Below are 12,407 nucleotides of genomic sequence, written 5' to 3' on the forward strand. Positions count from 1 at the left end.
AATGTTCAGCTGCAGTACGTGGAACTGCACTGGACCCTGTAGTAAACATCAAGGACGATGTGCCTGTTTCATCCTTCAGGAGATAAATTGCAGGTTTTTCCACTATTAAAAATTGAGTAGCTGCAATTGATTCTAAAAGGCTTTATTTAAAAATAAGCAAAAATAACTGTGTCAGAACACGGGACGTGTAGCTGCGAATCATGTGCGGGCACATTCTTGTTGCTGCGATTGAGCAAGTAAACTTGAGAATTATGCTGGTTTAGGAGGTGGCATCAGCGGGCTGGGTAGAAGCTGTGCTGCTGTCAGTTTCTTAATGTGGCTTTTCCTCTTCCAGGCTCAAGACAAAATCAAATTCCTCTGCGTTGAAAAGGTAAGGAAGAAAAAGCTGTCAGTGGAACTTCCAGGTTCTCTGACTGAGGGCTGCCTCTCAGAGGGAATGGCACCAGGAGTCCAGAGAAGAAGGTTCTTACCTTGTGTCAGTGGCTGGATGGAAAGACGTTGTCTTGTGAAGAGCATCATGTTCTTCAGGGGGCCTCCATCTGCTTTATGTGCCAGGTGGTGAGCCTTGATTTCAGAAAGGGGGATGAAACGTTTTGTCATCCGCACAAACTGGACATCCACCTGGGAAGCGATGGGCAGCAAAGGAGCATGGTTGGAGAAAGATATAGCCTCCAGATGTCACATAAGATCTTTGGGGGGGATGAAGATTTTAAACTGAAGCAAATGACTTAAAATGGTATGGAAGCTTTTCCTTGCTCAAGGCTAAAATAACTTTCAGATACTTCTGGCAGGCAATCTCTTTACATGAATCTTAGCACTGTGCACTAGCAACATGCTGTCACAGGCAATTAAGATGCGGGATGTAGCCAGCCTGTGAACAGTCACTTCCCTATAATTTAGCGTGCCTCAGAACTACAGCTTTGTTTGCTGTAGACTGAGAGCGGTACTTAAAGATGTTCCTTCTCTTTCCTAACCCAGAATTCTGCCACGCATGGAGGTCAGCTCTGCATCCAAGCAAGACTTGAAAATTTAGGGATGATACATTTTGGCAGCCTTCTGGAAGAGATAGGGGAAAATGTAGAGAAAACAATCAGGACTGGGTTTTCTATTGAGAGAGAAAAAGGTAGCTAGGCCAGGACAGAAGCTTAAGCAGATATGCAATATGATGATAAGAGGCTTCCAACTTCACTCAGCTTGCACACAGGGCTTCAAACAGCTGTATTTAGTTTCCCACATTACCATGGACCATTTGGGGTTCTCTTTTCTGCTGGAGGAATCATAATGAGGATCCTTCTGATCAAACTGTGTGTGATCAGGGTATGCCTCCTTTACGATCTGAAGCAGAAGGGGAGAAGAATGTGAGACAAGTTCCCATCAGTTAAAAACTATTGTCAGCAAAGGGTATGAAATGCCTTGAGAAAGCTCTGACTAGACATAAGGAATAATCCTGGTGCAAAAATCAGCCTTGCTTTCCCTGAACTCCATTCTAACAGTGTGATATATTTCCTTCCTTTACATTTCTTGGGTCGAAGCACTGCAGAACAGTACAGCTGTCAATGAAGCATCATCGCCTCTTTGGAGAGCAACGTGGAAGGAGCACACTCAACAGAGGAAAACTGGGTAGATGATGATAGTCTTTGTGATGAGTTCTCCTCTTAAAGAAAAAGCTTTTCTGTGCCCTAGGTTTTACACTACTGCCTTGCAGGCTCAGCTGACTAGAATTTAGTGAATCGGATTTTAATCAGTGTGGAGCAATACTTGACTTGGCTGGAAGCACTCTGAAATGTCAGCAGGATAACAGCAGTGTGGTTCCATTTTTCTGGGGCAAGATGCCCAGAATCAGCCCTTCTGTGATAGGTACCGTTGAGCCTAGATGCCCTAGGCTCATTCGCTGCTCTGATCGGACAACTTTTGCACTCCTTTGGTGCTGAGATAGAAGTAGGGCTAATGAACTGTTTGATAACCCACCAATTATTACTCTTCCCCCCACCCTGAAACACAGAACCAGAAAGAGGCACTCACCTTAACAATGGCAACAATGCCAGGCTCTTTACAGTTACTGTGGTAGAAGAAGGCCTGTTGCCCAAGTTTCATGGCTCTCAGGAAATTCCTTGCCTGTCAGGTACAAATGAGAGACTTTGAGCTCCTTGTATCAAGCCCTCAGGGTTTCATTATAAGCAGCTAGGACCAAGAACTAGAGCTACTCAGACAAGGTTTCCTACAGTTGTACAGATGTTTTGTGCTGCAATGAAATGAAGTAACAACAAGGCTAAAGAGCAAGATCCTGTTGGTTAGAAAGTATGTGGGAATTCAACAGCTCAGCCACCCTCGTTCAGAGAGAGCAGAAGACTTAAGTTAGCTGCCAGCAAACAAGCAGCAGAGCAGATCATGTATAGGGGGAAGCATATATAGTAGGGGGATCATATATAGTAGGGGAAGCACACGTGAATTTCCTTTGCAGAGAGGCCTGGAACAACAAGCTGTACACTGACAAGGCACAGTATTTGGGTAAGTAGAGACTTGCTAAAAGGCGTCAAAGGGAACTAAAGGCTGGTCTAAGCTAAAGACCAAGCTAAAGAAAAACTGGACGATTTGACAGAGTATTACGCAGCCTGAATCTACCTTTGACCTAGAGGCAATTAAGCAGGAGTTTTGACTCCTGACAAAATGCAACTGTAAAAACAGGCAGAGCACCACAAAAAGAAATCCTTCAGGCAAAGGGAGCAAGTTATCTGTGGGAAGAGTCTGTCTGTGACTCTGTCTTTGAAATGTGCTCCTTACCTGGTAGTTTCTTACTCCATCCCAAAAGGTTGTCTGATTGGGCTGAGCTTTCAAGTCATCAATGCTGAACTGCCAAATGGAATGAAAATACAGGTTAAGTTCAGGAGGTAGTCTGATCTTTGTTGTGTCATTGCCTACATTGTGCCTAAACATTTGTTCCTAGTAGCTCCTTCAATTACAGTACAAACGTGACGCAGTTTTTTTGGTTCCCACAGGGCTAAAGAAAAGCCTTCACAAAGGAGGAACACTGCAGCAGTGTGAAGGCAGAGTCTGAAATAGATGCTGCCCCTGCTATCAACAGCTCAGCACCCTGAGGACCTGATTTCCTCTTTTATTACAAGTATCAAACCCCAAGGTTGTCACCGTGGAAGAGAACAAGATTATGTCCTTCCACTTCCAGGAAGACAAATGGGTAAAGACGTAAAGACGCAATAGTGTTAATACTGCAAACAATTTGAATTGTCTGAGCCTGTAACTCAGCATTCAGGCACTAGTGCTCTGGATAGTAGTGAAACTGCTTCTATACTTTGCTGAGTAAGAATGGGTGTCGGTGCTTACTTTCACATCCACTCCTTTCTCGAGCCTGCTCTCTGGTTCTGATTTCAGAAGCCAGTGACAATACGTTATCTTGCTTTCCTCCCCACCGGAGTCGGATTCTTTTGTCTTCTTCCAGTTCTTCCATCCTGACTTGGAACTCCCAGCTGGAGGTTTTGTGGACTTCTCCTCTTCCTCCTTGTCCGGAGTCTCCTCCTCCGTTTTGGCAATTTTAGCATCAGGCTCCTTTTTATCTTAAAAGAAACAACAAAAAAAGACCATTCAGATAAAACACATTTTGTTTCTGATAAGGACTGGTGCTGAAACATTTTTTGGTCATCCAAACTAGTTTCACATACTGATATTTGACCGCAGCAGAAGTTTGGCGCACCCCAGATGCTATGTGTAAGGTACAGAATCATAGAATCATTTAGGTTGGAAAAGACCTCGAAGACCATCTAGTCCAACCACTAACCTAACACTACCAAGTCCGCCACTGAACCAATTAAGGGTAGAGTAATAATTTCATGTTTCCTGGCTTGGTGGCTGGATTATTTTTAATGAAAGTAAAAACTAGGAATCATCAAGGTTGGAAAGGATCTCTAAGGTCATCAGTCTAACTGTCAACCCATGGCAGCATTACGCACCAGTGTTTCTGAGTATTTCTAGTTTGCATCTGAAATAAGGGTTTTTTTTTGGTTTTGGTGTGGTGTGCACAAACATAGTTTAATAGTCATAGTTAACCATAAAAAAAACTGAGGATAGACCATGTTGCTCACATGAAGTGTAGTAATTTTTTTTTAATTAATCACTGAGAAATCAACTGCAGGCAACAAAGTTGATTTAGGTGAGTCTGGTGAATAACAGGAAAATTCAGCAGCAAAGTAAGCTATTTCAATTACTGCAGTAGCTGGAAACCTTAGATTAAGCCTCCACTGTGCTACTTGGTCAGAGGGGGTCTATATCCTTGTTTGTCCAGGACCCAGACAGCAAAAAACAGTAAGAAGTGATTAAAGGTGGTTATTTGCTGGAGCCGATTAAGCAGATGAGTGGCACAGATGAGCCAACTGCGTAATTTTTTCATCTTGCACCTAAAACACCACATAATGTTGCCTCAAGTGCATGGTTTTCGCTTATTGGTTTTTTTTTTCAGATGGTACCACATCAGCTTCTTGCCACTATACTGGGTATACTTTGACTGACCATCTCTAATGCGTAGGACCTGAAAGTTCTTCATAAATGGGCATGAGTTACATTTCTTAATCACCTTGTGCTGAGAATTGTCCCTATCGTGTATCTAGCAGACTTTTTTCAGTCACACATGGATGCTCAGCCCATTTTTACAGAGGAAGTGCTGTCTGTAAGACATGTGGCTTTGAAAGACAGTTAAGATGACTGTCTGGAGTTTCACTATAGCTTGGAGAGATGGTAAATTAGTTAGGATGGCAGCACAGACCTGCTACTGCTCCTTTGTCTCTCTTCCTGCTCGGCCAAGGCATCTCTGCTCTCTTTGGGTTAGCCTCTCCTCACTGCGAAGCACCTGCTGAAGGAGAGAAGGAGGAAGAGTTACTGCTTATTGAGGCAAGCTGAAAAAAGTAGCGCTATCTGAGACAGAGAACTGTCAAAGCTGTACAGTAAGTGGAGAGTAAATAACTTTCCTTCCCGAGCTCAGCCGTTTCCTCTATCGGCGCAAATGCTGGCACTGGTTGAGGACCACACCCCTGGCAGGCTGGAGGCAGGCTCTGCTCTGATGGACATCAGCAGGAGGGCTGCTTTTCCCCACAGTGGCGCAGCTGCTGGAGAGAAGCCCCGAAGGCGCTTGGCCTACGGCTGGCCCCTCTCAAGAGGAGCTGTGCTTTTGGAAACGGGAGAGCAGCCTTTCCTCCGCAGCTCGGGCCGGCCTCGCCCCAAGGGGGGCCGGCTCCGCTTGCCGCTCGCAGAGATTGTGCGTGCAGAGTTCCTTCGGGGGGGGGAGGCGAGCTGGCCGGCTCAACCCCTGCCCCCTCCTGCCAGCGGCCCGTTACAAGTTCCTCGGCTCCGAGCTGGCCTGAGCGGGTCGCATCAACTTTTCCGCTTCCCATGCCAAGCTGCTCCCCTCCCGCCCCTGCCCCCGAGCTCCCCCTCACCGGCTCCGGCCGCAGCAGCCCCCTCGCCTCGGCGCGGGGAGAAGGATGCTCTCGCCTGGGCGCAGGAGGAGGAAACGCCGCCCCACGCCCGACTGCGGTCGGAAGTGCTGCCCGTTATGCAAAAGCCCACGGCTCGGCCTGCCGGCTCGCCTCCTTCCCCGCAGCCACCGCGCCGGGGGCAGGACCACAGCTCCCAGCCCGCCCCGCCGCCCGCGGAGCCGCCATGGCTCGGCCGGCCGTGCTGCGCGCCGCGGCCCGCCTGCTGCCGCCGCGGCGGGCGATCGCCTCCTGCATCGACCGTAAGGCTCGGCGGCGGGGCCCCCGCCACGGCTGCCGCAGGCGGGGGGGAAGGAGGGAGGCGGCCCCGGGTGCGGGTCGGGGAGCCGGGCCTGCTGGCCCCGCGGCGGCGAGGTGACCCCGTCCTCGGACGGCGCCCACCTGCGAGGAGAAGCTCCGTCCCCTGCCCTCTGCCTTTGCCAGATCTTCGGCGTTTCTCAAAATGGAGTGCTTGCCGAGACTCGGCGGGAGGCTGCGAAAGCTTCCCTGGGGAGGCAGGCGGGGCTGCCCGGGCCCGTTCGTAAGGCTGGGCTACCCCGCCGTGGAAGGCATCTTCTGGTCGCCGAGCACGGTCTCTGGTTACCGGGATAACAGCTGTGGCTGAGCCGGACCCCTCCTACAGGATTCCCAAACACTTCCCAGACGAATTGCTTCGATGTTTAAATGTTTAGGATCGAAACAGCAGCATCCCTATGAAGCTTAGGAGAGGAGCTAACGAAACAGTGTTGGATCTATGTCCAAATGAAGCCAGAGTTTTCCAATGCAGGGTGTCACTAAAACTTTTGATGCCCTTTCCCAAGGGCTGCTTTATTCATTGCTTCCTTCCTAGCGTCACTTCTTTGAAGCCCCGGGACTGTGTCCTTGTATTTCTGCAGCACAGAGCTAGCGAGTTGGAGTGGCGGCTGCCGTGGACTGTGCTGCCCCTGCCCTGGTCTTACAATGTAGTTAGCATTGAGGAGAGAGCTGGGGCCTCGGGTTTGTTTTGTCCTAAGAAAGCCCCCTCCCAAAAGCCCCCTGCCCTCTATCAGCACAGTTCACGATGGCCCTGAGGAGCAGAGCAATGGTCTCTGCAGCAGAGACCCTGAACGGTTCGTGTGAGTTAAGGGATGCTTTGAAATTGTTTGGGGTATAGAAGAGGTGGTGGTGCTTGCTTTCCCGCAACAGACACGTACTCTGATCTCTTCCTGCTTTTCTAGCATCCGCCGGCCTGACTGAGGAGCAGAAGGAATTCCAAAAAGTTGCCTTTGATTTTGCTACCAAGGAGATGGCTCCTCACATGGCTGAGTGGGATGAAAAGGTATGACGGCCTCAGAAGGCTTGTGCTGCTTGCTTTTTCCTCCCTTAGGATGTTGTTATCCTTGGGACTCATCAGAGGGGTTCCTGCAATAGCTCCTCGGAGCTGTAATGCCATCTGTAGAGATTTTCTTTGAAGCTGCTGCTGTAGCTGGGGTGGGAAGCCATCAGCAATTCCTTGAAGCTTTCCTAGCCAAGCTATTCAATCGTGTGAAAACCTGAATTGACTCCTGAAGATGGTATGTATCTGTCTAGATAGCTGCCTCTTCTTTAACCCACCCAACTAACTTAAACTCTGCAGGAGTTTGGGACTGGACTTTGGTAGCCCAGGTGTACCAGAAAGAAGAGACTCAATATGGAGATTGAATTGATCGTGAATATTCACTTGCGATGTCTCTGCCTCTCCCAATAGGAAATATTCCCCGTGGAAACAATGCGGAAGGCAGCCCAGCTAGGATTCGGTGGGATCTACGTGAAACCAGATGTCGGTGGCTCTGGATTGTCGCGACTTGATACCTCCATAATCTTTGAAGCTTTATCAACGGGGTGTACCAGCACCACTGCTTATATGAGCATCCACAAGTGAGTGTGTCTGTGGTGTGGTGGGTGGTGTCAGCCTGACTGAAAACCACATTTTTTTTCTCTGGGCTCTAAGTCCAGCTGGAGACAGCTCTCTTGATGCTGCTCATTACTTAAAGCCGGGACCCCAAGTAGACACCTCCCTGTGAGGATCTCTTGACAGCAGTAAACAAATAGGCTACAAAAATTGAGATGCCACCAAGAAGTAATTTTAGCTTTGTGGCATGCAAGACAGGATTAAGTTCTGGATTTTGTTCCCTGCTTTTCCACTTAAGCCGTCTATAGATAGTAACCTGCCTGGAAAAAGCTTTTGTGCTTTGGTTGTACTGTGACACAGCCCAGAGGCACCAGCTGATACCAGGGCCCTATCCTGCCTGTACAGACATGTTCAGTCACGGGCTCACTTTGCATGGAAGGATGGAGTGATGATGCCTCCTCCTTCCAGGTGCAGTTTTCCAGAGACAGTAGGGCTTAGTGCTGAGGGGAACGCCGAAGCTATTTAAATAGGAACCTGCTGTTCCACAAGGCAGCGAGTCTGTGGTGAATGGAAGGTGATCTCCTTCCTCCTGACCTCTGTGGCACGTAATTTTGCAGATCACCTGCAGCAGAGGTGGAGCAATACGCTTTCAAGCCTCGGTGCTTTTGACTGAACTCCACGGAGCTTTGTTCTTCTGTTCAGCCGGGGATGTTCTTATATGACCCACCTTCCTCCCAGGTCTGTGTTCACGTACTGTAATGCTGCTCCTTCTCTCCTGCTCCAGCATGTGTGTTTGGATGATCGACACCTTTGGCAATGAGGAACAGAGGCACAGGTTCTGCCCATCGCTCTGTAGCATGGAAAAATTTGCTTCTTACTGCCTGACTGAGCCAGGTGAGCATCCTCAACCAAGAAATCTTCTCCCTTCCCTCACTCCTAACATGGTTTAACTGGATGTGAACGTTGCACGGAGCCGGAGGCGAAAAGTTTCTTTTCGTGTTCATTTGGGCAATCACCGGGAAGTTGGGAAGGGGCAGATGATGATCTCTCAGATGCTCGTGGTACAAACCCAGGTGTCGTTGGGTGTGGTCCCCGGGAGAGTTTGCTGGCTCTGGACCTGCTGCTTCACTGGCTGTTTCCTTACCTCTCCAACAGGAAGTGGAAGTGATGCAGCTTCCCTGCTGACTTCAGCTCAGCGGAAAGGGGACACCTACGTCCTGAATGGCTCCAAGGTACCTCTTTGCTCCTCCTAAAGCTGCTGGATGGCACTGCATGCACGAGGGGCCCTGGGTCTCACCATCCTTCCCATTTCCTACTGTCTCCTCATCTCTCTCTATTCTCCCAAGGCAGGACATGCTCTGCAGAGCATTCACCAGAGCTTAGTGCAGTTGGGTCCCTAAATACCTCCTGGCCGTGGGGTCTTTGCCCGTCCATTTTCATACCCTGGCTGCTGCTGCAGGCTCAGGGTTAGCATATGAAAGTCACCCCTTTCTTCTTGTCCTTCTGCAGGCCTTCATCAGCGGGGGAGGCGACACCGATGTGTACGTGGTCATGTGTCGCACAGGAGGCCCGGGCCCCAAGGGCATCTCCTGCCTGGTGCTGGAGAAGGGGACACCCGGGCTCAGCTTTGGCAAGAAAGAGAAGAAGGTAAGAGGCTTGGTTTTTCCTTCCTGTGTGCTTGAGGGAAGTACAGGGCAGAGATGAGTCCCAGCCTGGCGTGGTTTTTCCAAGCCAAGTCCAGCTTTGGTGAAGTTTGCCCAATACCTGTCCCTTTGGTAAGAGAAGGATTTATATCTCAGGAACATCAAGGTTTGTTGGACCTGTGCCTCTTCTCAAGTACATGCATTCCAGTTGCCAACTTGGCACACTGAGGCCAAACCACATAGACCACAGGCACTCTGCGGCAGCTTGGCAAGGAGACCGAGGGGTTGAGAGCAGGCTGGGCAGTTCTCTGCTGGGAGCTGGAGGCGTGCTGCTCCTCAGGCAGTCTGGAAGGTGCTCTGGTTTTTCCCAGGTGGGCTGGAACTCCCAGCCAACTCGGGCTGTGATCTTCGAGGACTGCGTTGTTCCTGTTGGCAGCCGGCTGGGAGCTGAAGGGCAGGGCTTCAGCATTGCCATGAAGGGACTGAATGGAGGCAGGATAAATATTGGTAAGACAGACAGCTGAGAGCTGAGGGAGCAGGGCAGGACCATCTTGTTGCCTGTCTGCGTTAGCTTCATATTCATGCTGTCTCCTTGGCTTCTCCCACCAGCTTCTTGTTCGTTAGGAGCTGCTCATGCCTCTGTTCTTCTGGCTCAGGAACATCTCACTGTCCGCAAACAGTTTGGAGAACCCCTAGCAAACAATCAGGTAACCTCTCCACCAGACCTGCACTCCCAGAGCTGTGCTCTTTCTGATCTTGGCTGAACAAGCAGCCAGAAGTCACATCACTCGCTTCACAGGGTTTTCCCTGGAGAAGTCAGGAACGTGCTTTTCCTGAGTAAGAAAGCCTGTCAGGCCTGAGACCTGCCTGAAGGTAGTGGGATGTGGTGCAGGACCCAGGCCCCTCCAAAGATGCTGGCCTAATTTTTCCTCTTGTGCTGCCTGCTGGCAGTACCTGCAGTTCAGGCTGGCGGAGATGGCGACGCGGCTGGTGGCAGCACGGCTCATGGTTCGCAATGCAGCGCGGGCACTGCAGGAGGGACGGGAGGACGCGGCTGTGCTGTGCTCCATGGCCAAGCTCTTCGCTACTGATGAATGCTTTGCGGTAGGTCGCTCAAAGCTCAGTTGGTGTCGTAACTGCAAGCCTGGAGACCCCTCTTGGTGCCCAGGATGTGAGAAAGAAGTTTCACACTGTAGGGACCCAGACCCAAGCGTGTTCATTGAGACAGAAGCCTCATTTCAGGACCAGGATGTTTTACGAGACAGAATTCTGCACCCTGTGGAGGCTGCATTAGGAGTATTAGCCTCTCCACAGTTCAGCCCTCCTGGCCTCTAGTGCTTTCTACGCTACTTTCTAGGGGACCAAGCAGGGAGACAGGACAGGGAGTAGAGCGTCTTTATTTTCAAAGGATAATATGCACTTTGCGGGCTGATCATTCCTAGGTAGCAAGTGGTCTTTCCTAGACCACTGAAAAATACGTTATCACAAAATGTCTCTGAAAAGAGAAAGCAAGAAGGGAGAAAAAGAAAGGAAAAGGAAATCTGCACCTTGACAGTTGCCAGATCAGTGGCATTTAGAAGCTACTGTATTTTCTCAGCGCTCTGCATTTTCGCTATTTATTATGTTTTATGCCCCAGGTTGACAGGTAATGACGCATGGAGTCACGTTTCAGTAGAAACCAGAGCCCTGAGCAGATTCCTCGCCTGACTGACCGCTAGATGGTGATCTGGCGTTTTGCTTTTTGCAACAGTAGCACCGTAGAAATGCAGCAAAAATTGCCTTAGTTAAGTAAAGTGTTTCCCGGGTATTTCTATGCTATCATGTTCACATAAATGCACCATTAAGGTGAAACAGCACTTAGGTAACATGATAGCACCGAGAGCAGCACTGATGGGGACTGGGAGTGCCTTGCCGTCACACCACACTTTGTTAAGAGATGAGATTAGGTGACCAGAGAAAAAAAAAAAAAAAAAGAGCCCAGGTTCCTGGGTTCTTACCGAGTTTCTGTCGCTTGTCCTCGACACCACGCAAGTCACTTCACCAGCGATGTTATCTTCTTAGATCTGTAACCAGGCTCTACAGATGCACGGGGGCTACGGCTACCTGAAGGATTATGCTGTGCAGCAGTTTGTGCGAGACATCAGAGTCCACCAGATCCTGGAAGGTAAAAGACACTCTTAGTACCAGTGACTGGGCAGGGAAGCCAGGAGAGAACAGACCCTCGGGAGGCCTCTGCCTTCCCACATGACTCCCTGACTCTTGGGTTTCAGGATCCCATTTTGCGCTGAGCATGAGGTGTCCCTGGCCGTCATGTGTATGAATCCCCTGGCCAAGAGCTCTTGGTGTACTGGAGCAGTTACTGTGTATTTTAAGAGTCTTACAGCAGGGGGGGGATATCTAGTTGTCATGTTAGCGGTGCCTTTGTCCAGTTTCATCCCATTACTCCTACAGACACGTGCTGATGCTCTCCAATTCCTTCCCTGTTATTCCAGTCTATCTTCACTCTTTGACACTGTGTCTCTAACAGTGTCTGGTCTTTTCTAATCTCAGTTCAGCCTCCTAACCATCTTGTTTTCCCTCCTTTGAAATCCCTTCACCTACAACCAGGGTACCTGGTAAGGGACGTACTCTTTCCGATACCAAGTGGGTCTCCAGTCTTTCTTTCTGTGTGCTGTATATGTGTTAAATAGCAAAGCGGAGAAGTCGGGTGTTGATATATATCCAGTTCTGCTTGATGCCTGCATCCTCTCAATGCCCAAATAAAAAGAAGCACCAGCATCTACCATTCTGATACCTTTCCCGAGCAACATGCTGGCACCTGGCAGTTGTACTTTGGCCCAGCACCTCCTAAGTGCCTCCTCATTTGGGGGGAGGAGCTTTTCTGTGCTTTAAGATGCAGCTTGGGGAGGAATTCTCTTCACTGGGGGCAGAATTGGACCATCTCCTAGCTCTCTTTCTTTTGCACCCTCATCCTGCTGCAGGTACCAATGAAGTGATGCGGATGATTGTGGCCAGGAATCTGCTACAGGGCTGAAAACAGGAGCTAAGCTTCAGCCTTAAATTACTTAATCTGTTACAACTTGGTCTGTTCCCTTCTCCTGTTGATCAACTCTCTCCCCAGCAGTGGAGGGGGAAATACCCCAGTGGAAACAGCCTTTCTGCCTTATATTGACTGGGAGCACAGCTGGATGGCACCCCCATGCTGCCACAGCTGCGCTCTGTGCCTGGTAGAGCTGCTGTTACTAGGCTAGTATTGTGCAGCCTGAAGATAGAAATCACGGTTGTGAATACGAGCCTCTGTCTCCAAATCTTGCTCGCGGGCTGCTTGGCACCCATCCTTCTCGGAAAGAGAAACACTAAACCTGTTGGTCATCTCTGCTGACTCACGACTGAAAGGCGAACTTCAGGCAGAGGTGC

General features: G+C 49.7%; 2 protein-coding genes across 2 annotated transcripts; one reads left to right on the forward strand and one right to left on the reverse strand.

The window, feature by feature from the left end:
• Positions 1-135: 135 nt before the first annotated feature.
• Positions 136-4,837, reverse strand: THYN1 (thymocyte nuclear protein 1). Its single transcript, XM_009481255.2, has 7 exons — positions 4,772-4,837; positions 3,340-3,569; positions 2,782-2,850; positions 2,023-2,115; positions 1,240-1,335; positions 471-621; positions 136-357 (listed from the first exon to the last, which is right to left on the reverse strand). Exons 1-7 carry the CDS (start codon positions 4,812-4,814, stop codon positions 311-313), a joined length of 729 nt encoding a protein of 242 aa, XP_009479530.1. The 5' UTR covers positions 4,815-4,837; the 3' UTR covers positions 136-310.
• An 827-nt stretch (positions 4,838-5,664) lies between these two features.
• Positions 5,665-12,113, forward strand: ACAD8 (acyl-CoA dehydrogenase family member 8). Its single transcript, XM_075723398.1, has 11 exons — positions 5,665-5,740; positions 6,695-6,795; positions 7,204-7,373; positions 8,132-8,241; positions 8,503-8,579; positions 8,857-8,994; positions 9,362-9,497; positions 9,600-9,697; positions 9,942-10,094; positions 11,052-11,154; positions 11,972-12,113. Exons 1-11 carry the CDS (start codon positions 5,665-5,667, stop codon positions 12,022-12,024), a joined length of 1,215 nt encoding a protein of 404 aa, XP_075579513.1. The 3' UTR covers positions 12,025-12,113.
• Positions 12,114-12,407: the final 294 nt, after the last annotated feature.

Source organism: Pelecanus crispus, chromosome 19, assembly GCF_030463565.1.
Source record: "Pelecanus crispus isolate bPelCri1 chromosome 19, bPelCri1.pri, whole genome shotgun sequence".
In the NCBI taxonomy this organism is placed as follows: Eukaryota; Metazoa; Chordata; class Aves; order Pelecaniformes; family Pelecanidae; genus Pelecanus; species Pelecanus crispus.

Excerpts from the sequence above, each read along its gene's own strand:
- THYN1 (XM_009481255.2), bottom strand. The coding sequence starts at position 4,814 with ATGCCTTGGCCGAGCAGGAAGAGAGACAAAGGAGCAGTAGCAG. Across the intron at positions 3,570-4,771 it reads AGACAAAGGAGCAGTAGCAG|ATAAAAAGGAGCCTGATGCT; the intron begins GTCTGTGCTGCC and ends GTTTCTTTTAAG. Across the intron at positions 358-470 it reads CATCCAGCCACTGACACAAG|AGGAATTTGATTTTGTCTTG; the intron begins GTAAGAACCTTC and ends TTTTCAACGCAG.
- ACAD8 (XM_075723398.1), top strand. The coding sequence starts at position 5,665 with ATGGCTCGGCCGGCCGTGCTGCGCGCCGCGGCCCGCCTGCTGCCGCCG. Across the intron at positions 7,374-8,131 it reads GCTTATATGAGCATCCACAA|CATGTGTGTTTGGATGATCG; the intron begins GTGAGTGTGTCT and ends CTCCTGCTCCAG. Across the intron at positions 8,242-8,502 it reads TTACTGCCTGACTGAGCCAG|GAAGTGGAAGTGATGCAGCT; the intron begins GTGAGCATCCTC and ends CCTCTCCAACAG.